The sequence below is a fragment of the Centruroides vittatus genome, unplaced genomic scaffold, assembly GCF_030686945.1.
Source record: "Centruroides vittatus isolate TY-2023 unplaced genomic scaffold, ASM3068694v2 contig_858, whole genome shotgun sequence".
NCBI lineage: Eukaryota > Metazoa > Arthropoda > Arachnida > Scorpiones > Buthidae > Centruroides > Centruroides vittatus.
In genome coordinates, this window is record NW_027122560.1 from 284037 (window position 1) to 305931 (window position 21895).

At 30.6% G+C, this 21895-nt stretch overlaps 2 protein-coding genes across 4 annotated transcripts in view; one reads left to right on the forward strand and one right to left on the reverse strand.

The window, feature by feature from the left end:
• Positions 1–103: 103 nt before the first annotated feature.
• LOC136982649 (transmembrane protein 230) lies at positions 104–14866 on the forward strand. Its single transcript, XM_067279210.1, has 5 exons — positions 104–229; positions 3043–3147; positions 4362–4478; positions 14248–14430; positions 14505–14866. Exons 2-4 carry the CDS (start codon positions 3064–3066, stop codon positions 14383–14385), a joined length of 339 nt encoding a protein of 112 aa, XP_067135311.1. The 5' UTR covers positions 104–229; positions 3043–3063; the 3' UTR covers positions 14386–14430; positions 14505–14866.
• A 1808-nt stretch (positions 14867–16674) lies between these two features.
• Positions 16675–21895, reverse strand: part of LOC136982644 (heat shock 70 kDa protein 12A-like) — a 30149-nt gene continuing 24928 nt past the window's right edge. For all 3 annotated transcript variants that reach the window (XM_067279203.1, XM_067279204.1, XM_067279205.1), the window contains exons 5-8: positions 21141–21362; positions 20480–20672; positions 19571–19908; positions 16675–17647 (exon numbers count right to left, since the gene is read on the reverse strand). In XM_067279203.1, the coding sequence (XP_067135304.1) occupies positions 16877–17647; positions 19571–19908; positions 20480–20672; positions 21141–21362 (1524 nt within the window). In that variant the 3' untranslated portion in view covers positions 16675–16876. The remainder of the gene's footprint in view (positions 17648–19570; positions 19909–20479; positions 20673–21140; positions 21363–21895) is intronic.

Below are 21895 nucleotides of genomic sequence, written 5' to 3' on the forward strand. Positions count from 1 at the left end.
CCAGCATTAGATAGATGGTAGCTATTTTGGAAAATAATGAATAAAGAGTAATTCTAATGATTAATTTAAATAGAAAATTGTTTTTAGTCAGCTGGCAACACTGCAGATTCAATGTTGTCAATCTGTAATCTGCCGTCTGTTGTATTACGAAAGCAACTGCTAAATGTTTATAGAAGTGAAACGAAATGGCTTGAAATTAGCGTTATTTTAAAGAAATATTTTGATTTCGGTAAGTGAAATAAAATAATACGAGTGTGCAAAAACTGAGAGATAAACTTACGTAGTTGTTTTACTTTCATTAACTTAATTACTTCAGATTATTACATCATTATGTGACACTAATAATGGAATGTTTATGTTCTTGGTTACCTTATATGAATGCTTAATTTGTTTTCATAAACATTTTAATAGACTATCCAAGTATAAATGACATTATGAGATAGAATTATATTTTATGATATAATAAGGTACAAAAATTATAAAATCTATAAATGCAAGTGGCTACAAAGTGGTTCTATACATGTTAGATACAAATTACTGTAGCTGTGTACTCTCTCCATTTTCCATATAAATTTTAATCTTTTACTTATGTTCTGGATACTATCTACTACGTTAAAAGCTGGAAGTTATTAAAGCAGAATACTGATTTTATTTATGCCTGATATCATTGTCATTCTTCTATGACTAAAGGAAACACTAGTAAAACTTTACAATTAATATATTGTGATTTTGCATAATTTTGCTTTTTTAAGAGACCTCACTAGTAGACGTGTCCTAAACAGATAGAAATTTTTGGGGGCTATGCATATAAAAAAAAAAGCTATAAATGAAAACTCATTGAATTACTTACTGACCGTGCATGGTCAAAGCTGCCATTATCTGACCTCATTTTCGTGATAGAGATGCTTACAAATCATATCACGTGACATTGCTGAAGTGTTTCTCGTCAACTTATTTTCTGGCAGAAAATTCATTTCTCGCTGCACTCTGGAAGCATTATGTGATACCGCAATGACATTGTGTTCCATATCACACGATTCTTCTCTTTGAAAACATAGTTATAACTCCTCTAAATTTAAATAGATCAACATTTTCATGCAACTCCATGACCTACACTTTTCTACAATTACAACACAATTTAGAATTTCATAACAAACTTCAAAAATGATGAGCCTGAAAACGTTTGCGTACAGAGTTGCGAACAAAACTTTCTCAAAACTAGTCATTCAGGAAGTAAAGATTTACAGTAGCAAAGAAGTGGTGAAGTTATATTGCCATGTCCGGCTATTTGGCTTTAAAAAGATATTCGGCCAAATACCCGACTGTGTATTCCAGGCAGATACCATACTTGTGAACATTCGCTCTCACTACATCTTCTCGATGGTGTTAGTGTGGGAGTTCGTCTGGGGATCGACAAAGTTATAAGCTGTGTTTAACTGTCAGGTAATGAAAGCCTTTAATTTGAAGACAATTATACGCCTTCCATCAATCATTAACAATTATTGTCCCAGGAAGCACCCACTCCTTCGGGATGCGAGTAATGTGTGGCCATCACGTGTTTCCACCTATTTGTTCTTCTGTAAGAATGTTGTGTTCTTCAACATGTTTGTATATTTTGTTTGCAATGTAGGATGTCAATAATTTGTAGTGTGTTGGAAGACATATAGTCTGTATTGTGTGGGTCTTTGGTATTGTTGTTTTTAGGTTACATATAGGTGATGCCCTGAGTAAAAAATTTTGGCATGTCTTTGGATTAATGATGTGTGTTAGGTGTTTAGCTAGTTCCTGGTGCAGTGATGCAAACTTTTTGCACCATAAATTGTGAATGTTATCTACACCAGGTGTCTTCCAACTGACTATAAGAGAGAGAGAATGTTTTTTGAATCAGAATGAACATTATTTGTATGGCATGCAAGCCAATGATAGCAATAACATTGACATCATAAGCATTGTAAAGTTGAAAAACATGCCCTAGATCATGATGTGACTTGTGTTGCCACTTTGGCTAGTTTGACTTTGGGAAAGCTGGAAGCAGTGTGCTTTGAATTAAATGACAATATAATTGTTATTGAATTCATAAGTCTATAGCATGCTTCATATTACATATTAACTGATATATTGTAATATAATATATGTAAATTGAAAAAACTAATTCTGATACCTACAAATAATAATGTTCTTGGCTTGACAATAAGATAAGAATCTAGATTTTGATAATGAAATAGCTAGAACACACAGTTTATATATGTGTTTAATGGATATATCTTATAAATTCTTATTTTCTAAAAATACTTTATTTTGTATTTATAAAATACAGTTGTGCATAATAGATTGTCTCTGCATTATAAGTGGAAATTATTACTTTTAGACATTTCTTCATTATATTGAATGTTATTCTCTTTCATTTTTGGTAGAATATTTGTTAATTTAAATATTTGTATTGCTTGCTTGAATAGTTCATGCCATTATGTATTATATTCTTTCATATACTATCACTGAACATATTTTTATTCTGTTATTGAGAATAAACTTTGAACAATTTCCAGATCCTAGAATGAAGTTCTTTAGATGAAGAATTATGAGTAATGAAGTATTGAATCAGTTGCTGTATAACAATCAATCATTGATTTCAGTTCAGGAACAGCAGCAAGCTTGCAGGAATGATGATACTATAGTATAGTCCTTTCTTTCCCTTTAATTCATTCATAAAGAATTTTTTTTACTTTACAGCATTTGCTGCCTTTTGGAGCTGCTTTCTTATAAATTTTTTTATAGCTATCAATAGATCTTATCTAAGAAATTTTAAAGGTGATAGTTCTTTTAAATAAGATACATTAATTTTATCTTATTTAAAAATTAAAAAGAAAACAAATTCATCATCAATTTTATTTTAACAGTTTTTGCTTATTCACAAGCAAGACAATGCAAAATAATTGTTCTTTAATCTGCTGTATTAAACTTTCAGCTTAAAGAAGCTTATATTTTGCATATTTAATTAAGAGTTAATCTTTTAGTTATATTTGAATGCTTTTTATTATACAGACAAATGAAGAAATTATAAACATGGCAAAGAAAAATGCTGCAAGTGTCAGTAGTGTGCGATACCATAAATTAAAGCAAGTGGATGATGGATTTATTGATTTACAGGTATTGATTAATTACTATTTATATATTATATCATATTCTCTTGATTTAAGACCAGTCATGATTTTGAAATTGAATTTTAACATATTTTAAGAAGTTTAACTTTGTATTCAGTTATTTCCATTCTGGAAATAGTAAATTAATAAAAGTTTTTTAATTATTAAGAACATGAGATTTAAATAATAATATGCCACTAGCTAAATTTTGCTGTGGTATGTTACCATTTAATTTGTCTCTCTTTACCTGTACTCTTTACCTGTCTCTTTACTCTTTAGCAATAAACTGAATTACCAGTAATTCAGTTTATTGCTTTTGACATAAAACTTGTGATGTGTGAATATTTTGAAACATTTAAAAAATTATATTAATATTATTTCCTATCTACTGTTGAGTTTCTTTGAAATATAATTATTGTCTTTTGGAGTATGTCACTTTAAATTGTTTTTTACAAATTGTCCTAGTATTAATTACTTTCTTCATCATTTCAGAGAAATTTTTTAACATTTGTGAATATTTCTGTAAAATATGATGGAACAAGTCTATACAAAGATATGTAAGTGAAAAACAATAGATTTTATTAAGAGCAAATCAAAAGAAAAACAACAAAATTTGTTAGTGCTGCAATGGAAGCAATTATTCAATGTATATATTCACCAACTAACAAAAGCATGAGAATTTTTCAAATGTTCAATGTTTTCTTAAGATAACCCAAAATATTACTAGGTACTGGTACATCAGATAGTATATACAGTTGACCTTGGTTATAATGAGCACCAAGAGACTAGTAAGATTTACTTTGTTATATCTGTGAAGAGCAGTCATTTAACTAGGCTGAGAACAGATAGCTGTCCTAGGTGCCAATACTTAGGAGGCACCCCACGAATGACAAAATTTGTAGCTATACCACTGGTGATTAGTGAAATTTGCTATTTTTTAATTCTCAATAAGTTGATTGATAGATTCAAAAACAAAAAACAAATACACATAAATTAAAATTGTTATATCTATGCTCGTTATAACTGAGTTTAACTATATTTATGTATAAAATCTGTTTTTGAAATTTGTATGTTTTAAATTCATTCTCTGATTTAATATACTAAGTTTTGAAATATGCAATATAAATTTTTACAAGTTATTTGAAATTTCGAAGAAATTTTTTATTTTTTTTTTTGTAGTAATTGTTTTAATTTAATATTGAATTAATAAATTTATTATAGTTTCAGAAACCTGAACCAAAGATTCCATGGAAAGCAATAATGTTGGCTATTTTTCTGTTTTTGGTTGGGACAATAATGTTAGTTTTTGCATCACTGATGTTTTCTGGATATATAGAGGTAACCTTAATATATTTGAAATTTAAAATTTAATAAGCTAATTATAAAAAATTTCTATAAATATTAAATAAATTGAATTGCTGAACAGAATATTTTTTGATGATAATCACTAATAAAATAATAATCACTGTCTTATTACTGAAAGAATCGTTTATTTAAAATTGCTTAAAGGATAAGATACAAGAATATGTGAAACTGATTAATATTATTAATAAGTTAATAACATTTATAGACTATTAAAAACTACATTAAAAGTCATTTATATAATTAAATGTTTTTTTTTTTTTTTTTTTTTTTTGTTTAGTGAGAAAAATGTTAACTTTAATTTTTTTTTTTGTACAGAACAAAACATTGAATACATGCAAACATTTATGTGTGAAAATTATACAATATTTTAATTTGTTTACAATCAAATTCACCAGTTTGATGATCCAAAGAAAGAAACTATTTAACAAAAGTAACACTATAACTCATATTTCAAATAGATTTGTATGTATCATGTTTACTCATTCTAAACAATCATATAAGTTTGCATATTCAACAGTGATCATAACAAAAGTTAGTTATGAACCATGTTGCAAACACCTGTGGAAGCATTTTATTTACTGCCTGACTATCCATCCACACAGATTATAGGGAACATTGATGTAGAAAATTTTTAAAAAACTAAATGACTTTTCATTAAGAATATAAACATTCAGTATAAAAATTAGGTTAATATTGCTTTATATAATTGATTTGTAATTAAGAATTTAATTTAAGCATTTCTGTTTGCAATTTAGTGAAATTAATTTAAAATAATTTTTAATGATTAATTAGAATTAATGTATTTTCAAAACATCTTTTTTGTCAAGGTATAAACTGATTTTTATATGATACTAGCAAAGAATGCCCAGTTTTGTCTGGGAACTTGGAGAGAGGGTTGAGTTGTCCTTATTATAGGGTAGTGTATGTGTCCCACAGGGTGGAAGAGAGTAACTAAGCAAAATTTTCTGCAAATCAGCCAATGTTGGTAATTTGTAGAGAGGGAGTGAGTGAAAGGAAGGAAGGGAGTGAGAGTCCAAGTTTTAAAGTAGTATATATTTTTTGGAGGATTATAAAGAACAACAGTACAAAATTATCCAGATTGCTCAAAAGGTTTGGGAGTTTGGAGATGGGATGAAATCAGAGAAATGACAGGTCTGAGTTTTATGGTAGTCAATGTTTCCCATAGGGTACCAGAGAATAACTATGTGAAATTTGGTTCAGATTGGTTTTTTTTTTTTTTTAACTCTTTCCGCCCTGTGGGCACTAAGAGGGCCTCTTTTAGTAGGCCCATTATGGGTTCGGCCAGGCCCACAATGGGGCGACCGGGTGGTGAGGGACGGGGCCCGACATATCCGAACGGACCACCCCCCGAAAAATTCCTGGGGATTATTCGACCCGTTCGGATTCGATCCCGGGTCCCCCAGAGCGGTAGGCTGCCACCTTTACCGCTTGGCCATCCGGCCGTCTGGTTCAGATTGGTTAAAGGAATTCAGAGTTTGTAGGGGAGATGAAATTAGCTGGAAGGAGTGAGGATCCAAGTTTTAAGGTAGCTTATGTACTGTACATTGGAAACTAATAAGCTTTCCAATGGTCCCTTGATGAGGATATATTTTGTGACAATTGCAATTCTCTTTTATGCATTTTATCATCAATAGGCTCACTCGCACATATGTACACCTAAAAAGTAATCAAAATAACTCAGTTTATTTAGATAGATATCTGATAACATAAGATTAATTCGTATTTTTAAATAATGGTACAGTAGGATTAATACTAAAACAGTGAACACATAAAAGTGCTATAGGCCTTCATACAAAAGTTTAGTTTCAGGAATAATATGTTATAATAATTTATAATATTTTACTACACTCCTGCATATGCAAACTTCTTACGCAATGAACATTTAAAATTTATCTTGTTCAATTTGCATTTTACCAGTAGAACCCGAGGATGGCCTTTTTAAAGGTTGAAAACGTTTATTTTGCAATAAATGTTTTTGTTCTTTTAACTGGATTCTAGGTTTGGAAGTGTTCTTGTAAATTGTGATAACATAAGAAAAATTCTTATTTTTAAATAATGGTAAGGTAAGATTAATGGTAAGATTTCAGATGTGAATGATACTGTTGGCACCTTAACAGAGATGTAGAGTATACCCATAGGAACAAAAACATTAAAGGAACCATACCTCTATATGTGAACCTTTACAAGATATAAACCCTCAAAATCAGCCTACTTCCAGGAGCTGTAGGGAGTCATGCTGCACACTCCATTAAGCTTATTGCATGTTTAACAGACAGCCCAGCATGCTGGTCAAACATTCTAACAATATTTATTGGTAAAGAATAAAGAAAAGTCAGACATGCAACTCTTTGTGAGTCAACGACTACTGGATTATATTGGGCTATTATATTGTGATTATTTTGAATTAATTACTAAATAATTTGTCATTAGAGGGAGGTGTTAGGCATTATCTCTTGTTAGATTTAACAAGTAAAATGGCAAAGCCGTATTTGGGACAAGACTATGTCTCGGAGACTAACTACTAAGCGGAATCACTTTGACGCTCAAGCAGGTCTCGTTCTCATTCTCAAATCTTCTTTGGTATAGTTGGTTCTGAGTGCAGTCATTCAAACTTTGCTGGCCACGACCACGAGGTCGTCCACGATGCATTTTCAGTGAAATTAACCTATCCAGGTATACCCTATCCAGTGTTGAAATTTCTTTCATTGTGTGATGGCCAGGGTTGAATTTTTGTTGATGCATAATGAAAATTTCCCGTTTTTGAAAAAAATAATCGTGGCTATTATATTGTCCGAAATTATTTTTGTATTTTGCACAAACAATATACAGTTTAACCCGATTATAATGTCATTGGATGTAACGACAACCCTAATACAACGTCTTTAGTGACGTGACTAAAATCTGTATGTGGCACATCCTACCTTGTCCGTGATGTCCACATTGACTTCGACCATGTGTTCTGCGTCTTGTTCTGCTTGTAAAAATTAACTTAGAAACTGATAATTTACTTAATTTGTATCAGCTACGCAATATTTACAATAGTGTCGAGATATAATATAAATTCAAGATTAAGATGCACGGCTGTTGAATCAAAAGGTTAACTAAATGAAGTAAAAAGATGTCTCTCCTTGTTAGGGTTTAGGAGCAAAGTGAGGTCAAAGGACAAAGGTCACATGGTGGCACCCTCTGCCCTACATGTCAAATTTTTATCAGTTCCACGATTTTACTATGCTAGATAATGTTTAAAAAAAACCACTTGTAATGACATAAAACTGTTTTAACGTCATATTTGAAGCACTCCCAAATTTACAAAATTACATTACAAATTTTATTTAACATAGAAGATACAGTCCTAAGGTCAGAGTTCACTTCTTAGAATGACTGTGGGTGGTACTCTCCCCACCTGACTTCGGTGGGGTGAGGTGCCTGTTTTGCCTGTTTGTAGAAGAGGGTCGCCATTTTGTATTTTATTTTGACTAGGTTCTCGGTCCCCTGACAAGTCTGGATTTTTTTTATGTGCAAATGATTTGGGCACCTAATACTCTGTGCCAAATATCAACTCTTGACATGTACTCCTTCATACCTCTAAACTGGTAACAAAAACGGCAGTATGATTTTATAAACAAGACATAATCTTGTCAATAATTATAATTAAATTAAATAATTTAGAAAATTCTGAAAGAAAAGAATCAGTACAGAGCAAGTCACAAACTCTCAACTACCTCTTACTGTGTGGATGTGTTGCCAGTTACGTTACCCGAGCCTCCAGTCCAATTTTTTTCCAGATATATTTAAATATAAGATAACCATTGTTGGTTACATAAGGTGCTGGCTGGGGATGCATTCAGCATCCACATCCTGCAAACCAGTGGTTCTTAACCTTTTAGTGATGAGAGACCATTTATCAAAATTTTTCTCTTGCCATGGGTCACGAACTGTTTGGTAGTAATATAAGTTTTTATAAGTTTGTTCTATAAATTAAACACGTATAAAATTATTTGGAACAAAGAGTATTATATTATTTGCAAAAATGTTACATTAATTATATTATTTTAGTGTAACTGCATAGTGTTTACCAACTGCTGGATTCTTGGTTCAGTGCTACTCAAAGCCAAATGCATGTCGGCACTGGCATCCAACCAATTTCGATGTTTATTTTTAATTATCAAAAGCACTGAGAATCCTTGCTCGCATAAATATGTGGTTGAAAATAAAGTTAGGTACTGTAAAGCAATTTCTCAAATTTTTGGGAAAGCAATAGCTTTTTGGCTCCAAAAATCTTCAAGATTAATTCCTGTCTCAAATGTATCCTTGCAGTTACTATTGTGTTGCATTTCAATTAACTCTTCTTGTATATCATCCGGCACCTCAGAAATGTTGACTGTGAAAGAATTGCGGATCAGTTTCCGAATACCTTTGTCCTTGTAGTCAGGAAAATTGCGATTGAATTCATTTTTCAAGTTTTGCAAATGGAATGTAATGTTCTTTTGTACAGGTATACCTCGAGTTACGTCGTTCTCGATTATACGTTGTGTGTCAAAAAAGTATATGGAAAAATAAAAATCAAGTTTAAGTCATTTTATTTGACTTTACATCCGTCCGCCACAAATATTGAAGTCGTAATATCACTAGAAAAGCATTAAAAGCACATAAAATCGTATTAAAATACGTACATTTACAGTAAATGTTAATATAATCATCATAAATCCCAGAGAACGAAACATGAAAACATCTGTGTTGTGTTGTCTTATTTAGCGGTCTTTAAGTGCTCATTATTGTTGTTTTCCACCGTAGTTTTGACTTACATTGTAACTACATAAGTAAATTCGACTTACGTCGCCTCTCCTGGAACCAATTGCTAATGTAAGGCGAGGTATACCTGTATTTGTCCTTTAATCTCCCACACTGTCTGTCAATAATTGGGTTCAATGTATCAAACATAGAAAAATTCTCTTTTGACTTTGCTGATCCATAGGTCGATTTTAGCGATAAACGCACTGATTTTATCTTCAAATGCAAATATATTGCTAGTGCCTTCCAATTTCATATTTCTTTACCCTTGCAGGTTCAATTTATTTAGTTGTGCAAAAAATCCACTAAATAAGAAAAATGTATTTGAAATTTGAACGACAGAACTTGTCGTCATTTATTTAATAATTTTAGGATGACTTCACAGACCACTTCGGCTGCTTTCAGAGACCATCAGTGGTCCACGGACTACTGGTTAAGAACCACGGCTGTAAACACTTATCTATGGCACTCACCTGGCTATCACACAACCCCAGCATGGTATATATATATATATAAACCAACATCTACAAACCCAATGTACATACGATGTACTGTACCGTACATTGGGTTTGTAGATGTTGGTTCTTTGTGAGCTATTCGCCTCTAAATGTGTAAATGTGGAACCCTAATGGCTGCAGTCCTGTTTGTCATCTTGCTTGCAGATGTCATGTTTGCAAGCAAGATGGCAAACCAGTGCCTTTAACATAAATAATAAATGCACTAACCTCTACTGATTAAAAACAGTTTTTATCCTGGACTGACACTACTGGCTATTCTACATGCTTCGTGTCAGTCAAGATTTGCTGTTGCTTGCATTGACTGATTCTCTGCATGTAGTTGTGTACTTTGGTGTGCATGACAGCAAGAACCTCAGTACCTGCATGGAGGTGAGCCCCACACCTCCTAAAACTATGTAATATCAAGTTCTCTGCAAACAGTCAAGTGGGTTACTCAAAGCCAGCTTTGTCACCTTGGCTGAATAGTTAAATGTGGTAGTTTTAACAGAGCACACAGTGTGACTCCCAATCAGAGGTGTAGGTAGGGGGCCGGTGGGGGCAGCCTGCCCTGGGTGTCACCTGTGTAGGGGGGCCCCTGGTAGGCCTGTACCTAAAGAAAAATAAAAGGTCAACGGCTCGCTTACCATGACAGTCTCTTCGCTATGAGGAGATGCCATGAGAGCTCGCACCAGCTGAAAATCTTACTATGATTTATTCTATAAATCTAAACTCATACGTTGTGACATCGCATATCCAACATAGTGTTCAAGTTGATCAAGTGCGAAGATGTTACAATTCAACAGTGTTTTATGAAAGAGTTAAAAAGGGTGACACCACGATATCTGCACCAGGTGTCACCCGTGCTAGCTACGCCACTTCTCCCAATCACACCCTGGAAGTAGACTGATTTTAGGGGGTAATATCTCATGAAGGGTGGTTACATATAGATGTATGATTTCTTTGACTTTTTTGTTTCTGTGGGCATGCTCTACAACTCTGTTGAGATTCCAACAGTATCATTCACATCTGCAATTGACACTATAGTCTGTCTATGGAAAGAATAAACTTGAGAATAACATCATGCATGATGTTGCTTCAGTTAAACCAATCAGCACATTCCCTAATAAATAAATAAAACTATACTTGCTTACTGAAGAGACAATATCATAAAATAAAATAAACAACCATTCAAACTTCAGCAAAAATTCTTTAATCTTAAGAACGTTTTCAAACGCATTAAGCGTCCATCTTCAGTTACTTCTTTAAATCAAATATGCAATTTGAATGTTCTAATTGCATATTTGATTTAAAGAAGTAACTGAAGATGGACGCTTAATGTGTTTGAAAACGTTCTTAAGATTAAAGAATTTTTGCTGAAGTTTGAATGATTGTTTATTTTATTTTATTCCCTAATAAAGTCAGCACTTTTCACTTAATATGTCAGGAAATATAAAACAAAAATCGAACATTTTTTACATGTTCCAATTGACTACGTAAATTGTTTTAGCTGTTTTGTTCTATCATTTTTACCTGATGATATCTATTTTTATATAGACAAAAATGTTAGAAAATTATTTCTTTTTGTAATTCTGGTGTTGGTTTTGTTTTCTGTGTTTATATGATCTTAGTTTTGGAGAGATATAAGATAGTAAGTTTAAAAACACCCACTTGGTAGCTAAGAGGATTGGCCTTGAACTGAGTAGATAAACAACGATGCAAGAAAAATGCCTTGGTAAAAACATCACACTTCTGCATTTTTTTTACTTTCTTAGCTGTTATATATAACAAGGGAAAGTATGGCGATTGATAAAAAATGACCCCCCCCCCAAGATTTTACATTTTTGGGCTCAGGTGGCTGCCCCTTGAAATGTCAAGAAATGCAAAAAAAAATTTGTTTTTTTTTTCTGTCTATGGATGGTAGTATGTGTGCCTGTGGCATAATTTTGTTCACCCTCTTTGAAACTTAACTCCTGTGCTTTTTCTCAAAAATTTCTGAAATTTTGCAGGAAGGTTTGTTTATTAGGGGGATTGATGCTATTAAACTTTGGAGATTAAAGGGAGAGGGATGAGGAAATAAAGGAGGTTGTGTGTATCTCCAGTAGGGTCAGACTTAATGACAATTTTACTTATTAGCATTTATAACTTTTTATAAAACCCATTCCTATCCTCAAAATGAAGCTTTTTGTCATTTTAGAATAGTTAAAAATATAAGAAGTTTTTAATAAAATATGATAACAGATGATGCCACCAAATTGTGCTGGGAAAGAACAATCTTGTTGTTGGATTTTTTAATATGAAAATAATATATAGCTTATGTTCATTTGGAAGGAATAGGCTTTCCAATAGCAAAACAATTTTAAAATTTGGTTTAGTAGATTCTGAGATTACCTTTAACAAACAAACAAACTTTCTCACTTTAATACTAGTATAGATATAGATGAATTGAAAATTCATTTATTAAGTATTTTAATAACAAAAGTTTCCCTTTTTTTCTCTTGTAACTTTGCAACAATTAATTTGATATAGTTTTAATTTTTATTAAAAATATTTATTTGTACTTTATAAGAATACAGTGGAACCTCGGTATACGACCTTAATCAGTTCCTGATGTTTGGACTTATATCGAATAGGACGTATACCAAACCAACCTTTCTCATAAGAAGTAATGTAAAAATGATTAATCCGTTCTCATGTAAAAAGAAAACTTTTCTTGATATGGTATATTAATGGGGTTGTAAAATAGTTGAAACACTGTTTGAGCACATTAATAAAAAAATAAATTTTATTATAGATTTTTAAAATTATTACAGTAATAATCGCAAATAATTGCTAATTGATACGCTGTTGCCAGCACACTGTTTTTCAGTTGTCCAAAGCAAAAGCAATTTCTCAACATGATCTAATGTCTCCGATCTCTGTTTAGAAATTGTTATAACCCCTTTCACAATGTTAGCAGATTTAATAATGTCTTTATTTTTCATGATTGTCAATATCATTGTTCTCGGAATATGGTATGCAACAGTTAAATCTCGAGCACGCATGCCACCTTCATATTTCTCAACAATCTCTTTTTTCAGTTCCATTGTGATTCTAGTCATTTTTTTAGTTTTCTGTTGCTTTTCATTTGTCTTTTTGCAATTCATGATTAATAAAAAGTTTTACTTACAAATTAAAATCAGAAGAAATTTAACAAAGTTATAGACCGTGGCACTGCAAACGTCTATTCTGGTGCAAGGTCTTATATAGACCTTGGTCTGGTCTAGTACACCGATAGTGCTACTTGTTCATAGATGGTGCGTATAATTGAATTAAGTCGTATACCGAGCAAAATTTTTTTCATCCAAACAGGACGTATTCCGAATTGGACATATTCTAAAGCAGACGTATACCGAGGTACCACTGTATTTATGTCAAAAATTAGTTGAAAATACCTCAGAAGCAGTACCTTTCCATCAATAAAGAGAATTGTATGTGTATAATATAATTTTTGTAGATAATCAATCAATAAAAAAATATTAAGATAAAACCTCTTAACTGTTTTCTGTAAAAAAAAAATTGTTTATTTACTGTATTACTAAGTCAGGCAACAATTAATTATATTGGAACTACAACTAGAATGCTCCAGACATGCATTCAAGAACATCAGGAAGACATACAAAATAATAGGTATACTATAGAACTGGCCAAAAGTTCTGGACCAAGCCTGAACATAAAATTTATTTTATTTTTCCCAGATAAGAACAAAATTTTATACTTTAATGAGTCAATTTATCTTTATAAAGATTTTACTTTGTGACAGATTTTTGCCAAAATAATTGTACAAAGTATTTGCATGATTTTATGATTATGCCAAAAGTAAAACATGGATTAATAAGTTTTGATCCCATCTCTGATCACTTCCATTACAATGAGTTTATCATTTATTTATTGTCTTAAACCAAACTTAACACTAAACTGACAGATTATTTTTCAGCCTACATTGAAAACAATTTTTAATTAATTAAATATCCAAATTTGTTCTAAAGAGAGAAATGATTAACCACTCAGCAGTGAGTAATGAATATATTCGTCAAGGGCAATTGTGTGGCAGTGGTGAGGGACGTATATATTTGCTAAATTCTTTTGGGGGTATCGCCAAAAACTACCGCGAAAAAAAATTCACATAAAAAATTAATTATGTAACAATAAAAAAAGACTTTTCTTTACTAGATATAACTGTTTATAAAATTTTTTTCCGAAATGGTAATGAGAAAAAACGTGTGAAAAAATACTTTAAAAATTTCCACATTTCTTCTCCACAACTAAATGATAGTGGCACATCTAACTTTTCCACTGTTGAAAGGTTGAGCCTTGTTTTTGTGTAAAGATTATGGAAAGATTATTATTGGTGATTATATTAAATTATTAACTTAATTAAAATTTTTTCTTTACAGCACAATGAAAGTAGTTGGGCTTTACTTGTTTTAGGACTATTGATGTTTATTCCTGGTTTCTATCATGTTCGCATTGCCTATTATGCTTACTGTCGTTATCCTGGTTATTCATTTGATGATATACCTGATTTTGATTAAACAGTTTGTTACTTGTCTGCAATATTTAAACTCTGAATTCAACAGGTAATTGGTTTTATTTTGTTTCAAAAAATTAGTAATAAAATTATTTTATTTATTATTTTAAATTAATTTTTCAGATGCTATTTTTATCTTTTCTGTTCTTACCAAGCAAGTATTAAAGTTATTATTTGTAAATATCTGTATGAACACTCATGAGTTAATAATTTATTTATTATAAGAATTAAAATTATTATTTTATTAAAATTTTTTCTTTCTTTAGGAAAATTGAAAAATATTTTCGATAATTACCTGAATTGTTTTTAGCTAATTATCAAAAATATTAAATCAATTTTTGTATTCTGTTTTTATTACTAAAACAATTAACTTTTTATAAATTTGAGTATAATGGAAGAAAAATTTTTATTAAATGATCAAGAAGCAAAATACTGTAGTTATTACTGTAACATTTCATTTTATATAAAGATTTTTATAATTTTACTTTTTTTGTTGTTCATTTATTATTTCTGTTCAGTACAAAAATTAAATTTGTCATAACAATCAGTTTAGGGACCAATACACACATTATGTGTAGTCAAATTGATTCTTTTACAGTATATTTTTGTATTTCAAGTAGATAATTATAAGGTCAATATCAAACTAATAATAGATTTTTCTGTTTCCTAACTAGAAATGATTATAATTAATGTTGTATTGCAGAATAAAATTTTACTTATTATTTGTCTATAAAAGGAAAAATATATATATAGCATTAGGAAATTCTGATGCTCTAAATAAATTTACAAAAACACTTTGAAATATTGTTGAATTTAATTATACAGTAAGATAACAGGATATGCTTATTCAATTTACATGAGCAAATCTGAAAAATCAATTTTGGCACAAAACTTGTCAAATCAGGAAAGAACAAAAAAAATTATTAGCCACAAAGCATTGGCAGCATTTAAAAAAATACAATTAAGCTTTTTTTATTGTTATAAAAAAATAACAATTAATTAATTTGCTTAAATTTTATGTAAGGATAATTCAAAAAAGTTACTATTAAATTTTTCTTAACTAGAAATGTTACTTTATAACTTTAGTCATCATCTACAAAAACTTTCATCAATCTTAATAAGTATTTTGCTTGATTTTACAATGAAAATTTTTTAAATTTAATATAAATTAACTTTTAATAGAATGATCCTTACATTTTCTTGAATTCAGTATTCTGATAACAAATTAAAAGCAAAATTTTATTTAAGTATAAAACAGTTTAATTCTTATACTTTAAAAAATTAAAAAACTCTCATGACTATTTTAAAAATGAATTTAAGGAATATTACATAGTTTAGATATTTGAAGATCACCAAGTATAATATAAAAATTAGCAATATAAACAGATTATTTATATAATTTTTTAAAAATTATATAAATAATTATGTATTTAGATTTTCTTGATTCGTTAATATGTTGTTTAGATATAAAATTATACAATATTGATTTCTGAAAATTAGATGTAATACTACATATATATTACAAATAAATCTAAAGTCTTCTATAATCCTTTAAATGAATTTTTAAGTAAAAAGTATGTACAATTTCTTTTTTAAATGAAAAAAAAAAAAAAAATAGTTAAACCAGACAAGTAGTCAAACAGTCTTTAGAAATATAAGTATAATCCAATGAATTATGAAGATTAAAGCAGTTTGTATACACCGAAAAGCAGAAAATGTCTTATCGTCATTATTTGACTCAGTCAGTGGTAGATTTAGAAATATGGCACCCCTAGGCACATAATATGCAGGCATTTCAAAACTAATAGTGCCACTTTTGCACTGAATGATTCTTTTTTATTATTTTAATTCTGGAATAATTGTCCTTTCAATATTTAAAAATGTGTAAAAATACAAGCAGCACTATTGTTATTGAAAAATTAACATTAATACTACTACTATGTTTGTGTAAAATATATTTGTTTTAATATTACTCAATCAATATCTTATTCTGTTCCTATTTTAGCTTTTACTTTGCACTACTACTTTTATATGTACATTAAAATAACTTTTATTCTTTCATTACTTTGAATTTTTGTACCCCCAAATTCTTGCACCATAGGCCCAGGCCTAGTGGGCCTAATGAGAAATCTGCCACTGCTCAAAGTATAAATTAAATGCTAAATGTTTGAGTAGATACAATAGATCTTTGGTTCTTATGATCAGTTTTACATTTCTACAAATTACTTTCAGTAATTAACATTTTAAGAATTAATGGCAGTATAAACAATTACAATTAATTAAATATAAAACATTATTCTTAACATAGTTTATATATTTAATTTCTTATACATATCATTGAACTGCACATGAATATTTGTATTTACATTCTGATTTTGACTTGATTCAAGATTCAAATAGCTAATTTACAGAGATTGATGTATTATTATCATATTTTTCTTTTCCATAATTAACAAAGCTCTTTTTGTTGACTAGTATGTAAATTTGGTATGGCATTAGTGATTAAGAAAATCAATATCTGCTTTAACACATTTTCCTGTAACTAGATCCAAGGCACTAACTTTGATTTCTGTATCACCAAAAGTCACCCTCATTTGAATTTCTCTTCTGTGAGGCATATTGGTTAAATATTTGCTGTCATTCAAATCTAAGACAAGAGTTCCACATCTCTGAACACCTGGATCTGTAATAAAATGCACATCATCTCTCTCACTGCTGTAAATATGAATAACACTACAAGTCTGTCCTGCTTTGGCTGGAGTGTAACTGCGCGTAACAACATCACCAAGACCCACAGACTGGTCAGTCACCACAAATTTATCAAATATATCTGCACACCATTCTATACCATCTTTAACAATAAGTTTCTCTGGAGGATGAATTCCATGTATAAAACGATTAAGAACTCCAACTCCGTATGTCATACGCAATCTTCTAACATTAACAATAGTTGGATCTAGGCCAAATATAACTGCTCCTCTTAGAATAGCTAAGCTCACTCCCTGGGGAATGATCACTTTGACAAAGGGAGAAAATGTATCTCTTACTTCTTTTTGTAAAATCTGAGATTCTGCAAATCCTCCAACAAGGAAAAGGTAATTGATATTATTAACATCAGGACTGTTAAGTACATTAGCAATATGTTCTTTAATATGTTCTAATGTAGGTTGAAAAAGTTGCATCATAGCAGGTGGTTCCACACGCAGCATCCCTTGTGAAGACCATTTTACATGTTTGTGATTATAACGTTTGATGGTATTTTCTACCTGTAAATGTATTAAATTTCAAAATTAATTAAGATATCAAAATTATAATTTTTACATGAAAAAATGCACATCAAACTTTCCGAAATTTTATATTCTATTTGGTTTTGAGAAAAATGCAACTAATTATAAGATAGTGCCAAAAGGTGTAAATGAACAAAATAAAGCTTATAATCCATACATTAGATATAATTTGTAAAATTTAAATGTTTTGAATAAGTGAATTATCATTGGATTATAAGAAAATGAGTGAATAATATTTCATACTTATAAAAACAGGCATTGATCATTATCATAGTTTATTTGTGCCAGCATGTGTAACTACAGAATAACAAGAGAACCTTTCTAGAGATAAAAAGCAGATATATTAATAGATGTGAAAATATCATTCATATTTATATAATGAATGCACTTGTCTAGACCAACAAATCAACAAAAATTTACTTAAATGTTTTATCCACTGACTTTTAGACTTTCTTGTAAAGCCTCTTCCCTAATAAGAGTTTGATGTAAAATGGTTTCCTTAATATGATTATATTTATGAAAATTCAAGTTCAAATCCAAACTTTGTACGTAAACGTTAAACACTTGTCTCTTGAACAACCGATAAATTGTTTCTTACAGTTAATATAGGCAAATAATTGCCTAAAATATATCTCATTTTAAAAAGCCAACAGGAAATGTTTAAAAAACGTTATATTCATAATTAGCTAACATATTTTTTATAAATTAAGGATTTTTTTGTTTTTGGTTAAAAAGAATCCTCAAACCTAATTTTTTTTACATTTAAAAGCAAATACTGTATCTATATTTCCTTTGCATAATTTATGTAAAATGCTAAAATAATAATTGAACTACATCAGTTTTAATTATATTGTACAAACAAATATTAAGTATTACATTGTATAAATTAAAAGAAAAGGCTTTTAAGTGTAATTTTTAGATGCTATCATCATCTGAATTTATTTTTATTTAAGATGAAGAAACTAATTTGGATAGAGATTGCTCATTAAAGTAGAATTAAATGAAACTACAGGTTCAACAGTGGCTACAAGTCTATCCTGTCTTGGGTCCCACAGAATATTTTGACTACAAATTGAAAGAGCAAGATGCATTCAATACAATGTTATCTTTAAATCCAGACTTAAGAGATGATTTCTCTCTCATAATGCTCCAAAGACAAATTATGCTAAGAGAGAATTGAGAAACTAAGACCAGAACAATTAACAGAAACAGAAATTAATATAGGTCCTGAATATGGAAAAAATTCAAATTAATCAGTATGTTCCTTTCTATTCTGACAAAGTATATCTAAATGGTAGATAGCCACTTGTCACTTAACTTCCAAGCAAGCAAGCCAATGAATGACATATTTAATTTCATATTAATTAAATGAACTGTGCCATTGGCTTGCTTGCATAGCAGCTTGTCTTCTAGACCAGTGGTTCTCAATCTTTTTGAAGTTTGGAAACACTAAACTTTCACATTTTTTTCTGCGGAACACTAAAGTTTGACATTTTTTCTGCAGAGCAGTTATAATAGTTTAGCTTTAAAGCAGAGATGGCAAAGTTTTTTGAAATCAAGTGCACTCGGTCTAGTAGATGACGACATTGACGTTTGCTAATTACATTCCCATACAAAAATTATTTTACATTGTATTGATTTTTCTTTTGCAACAATTTTTAATTGTATATTTGTTTTTTCGCGGAACCCTTGAAATGGCTTCACGGAGCACCCATGTTCTGCAGACCACGTATTGAGAACCACTGTTCTAGACTATCCTTTGTGACCACTACAAAAACCACTAGATTTCATTATGATATTGGCAATCACTTAATTAAAAAAATCAAGATCATGTCCAACTCGCTGCTGACAAAAAATAATCTTAATTGCAAAGCTGCTATTATTAAAAATATATTCACTCACAGTGGTTCCTTTACATCTCTTGTAATAATCGATGAAAGAAAATGGTAATGAGATATTAAGCGGATTGGCTTTGAAAGGGCTCGCATTTCTTTTCCTGGCTTCAAAAGCAATCATTAAATCAACAAATCCTGCAGGTCGTTTAGTCTTGAACTGATCTATGAAGTCGCTTCCGAAAATATTCCTCAGTAAATTTTCGAATTCCATATCTACTCCTACGGAACCATAGGGGCCACCCGTTGCCTTATGAAGTTCTCTTAAAGTACCCTGTTTATCAAGTAATTCGTGAACTGTAATGTCAACGGTTCCTCCTCCACAATCGACCACCATGTACTTGGTACCTGAAAAATAATTTTATATTTCAAATGAATAAAAATTTAAGAAGTGAAAATATTCTAAGATTTAATTATTTTTTTATTATTCTTTAAATTAGATATATACTGTTATATCATATTTTGCGATTCAATACACTAAGAAATTGCTGTATTTTCGTACATATAATTCGCAGTAGCATTTAATTCTCAGAAAATTGAGAGAATATGAAACCTTTGTATAACCCTCTCCATTGTATACCCCTCACTTATGGACCAATGACTGCTCCATAGGCATGAGTTCGTAATTGCACGTTAAAATTGATCAGCATCCCATTGCACAACCCTCATTCCCTTTCAACTTGTCTTGCACAGCAGACTGTCAGATATCCGAAGCAGTTAAAGCATCAAGTCTACTGCTCTGGGAAATCTAGAATCGAGTCCGGAAAAGCAAGTCCACGAATTTCTCATAGGCAATGTCGAACTCCTTATCTTTCACCACCTGGCTACTCCCATTGTGAGCCTGGCCAATTCCGATCCCACCGGTATGATTAATGATGACTATTCTTTGATAAGATTATAGGAAAACGTAAAAATTTACCTTTGTTGTTCAGCTTAGTTAATTCTTGGCCAATCTCTTTTGATTGAGTCCCATCGTTGGCACATTGACGTTGGTTATAAGGAATTTCTGGCACCAGTTGATGCATTCGCATTCGACGGCAATATATAGATGCAGCCTCCGGTTCTAATGCTATCAATAGTTGATCCGGATATTCGGGAGTAGCAATACCTGCCTGTAAATATTGAACACTTTGAAATTAGAAAATAATTATTTATCGTCCGTTCTTATTAATTTGTCATCGCGATAAGTTATATTCGTCTTTCTCCAAGTCTCCTCAAATATTGATTTCATTGTCGATCTCATCATAAGGTGGCCTGATCCGCAATTTCAGCAGTTAGCAAAAATAAATATTAGAAACGAAATCGTGTAAAAATATACTGAAAAATCACTAAAATTTTAATCCAAAATCCACGAGAGTTTATATTACAGAATTCCTCATAGATTTATTATTATAGAAAATCTTTACAAGTTAGGTTCAAATTTAAGTGATTTTCTGTGACAATACAATTAAAATTTAAGAGATTTCTTGCGCACAACAATCAATTTAATGAATTTTGAAAGAAAAATTGAGTTTTTAATTTTAATTATTTCCAAATTGCTTTGTAATCTGTAAAGAGGATAGCATAGGAATACAACGTACTTCATATGCAGCAGCTCTCATGAATTGTTTGGCTGGTTGTCGCCAAATTGCTGGGACGGTGACGACCCAACGAACATCATCATTAGTTATTCTTGTGGCAGATTGATCGCTGAGTTCTTGAAGAGCGTGTTCTCTGAAGTACCTGAGTGCATGAGCAAAAACAGTCACCGCTGCAAGAGCTTTTCCATTTGATGCTTTTATTTCTGTATTTAAAGTCAAATGCTGAAAAAATTGAATTTTTTATTAAATATATTTAAAGAATAAAAATATTTTCTTACAAAAAAAGTGTTATAAAATGTTGAAAATAATTTTGAACTGAAATTGAAAAATTAATGAAATTAATCCTAAACTCGAACGATGCTTCAAAGTTCGAACTACGCGCAGTAAAAAATGCGCTCAAAGCGTAAAATAAACTTCTGAACAAACAATATAATCTGAAATTAGCAATAATGTGTTAAAATTGATAACTGTTATAATTACATCACACAATATGGGGCTGTCCATAAATTACGTCTACATTTTTCTTGAAATTTTTACTCTCCCTCCCCAACTGCCTCAGTTTGTCGAAGTTTCCTTAAAAATACCTGTTTTTAGCAACAAGTTCTGAAATAACGACGAATGATGACTGCCATTACAGATTTATTTACAGGAAACCTTATTGTAAACACAATTTTATACAAAATCCAATCTTTTCTTGTATGTTGCTCTGAACATATATTTTACAGTGAATCTAAGCTAAAAGTGTATGTTATTTT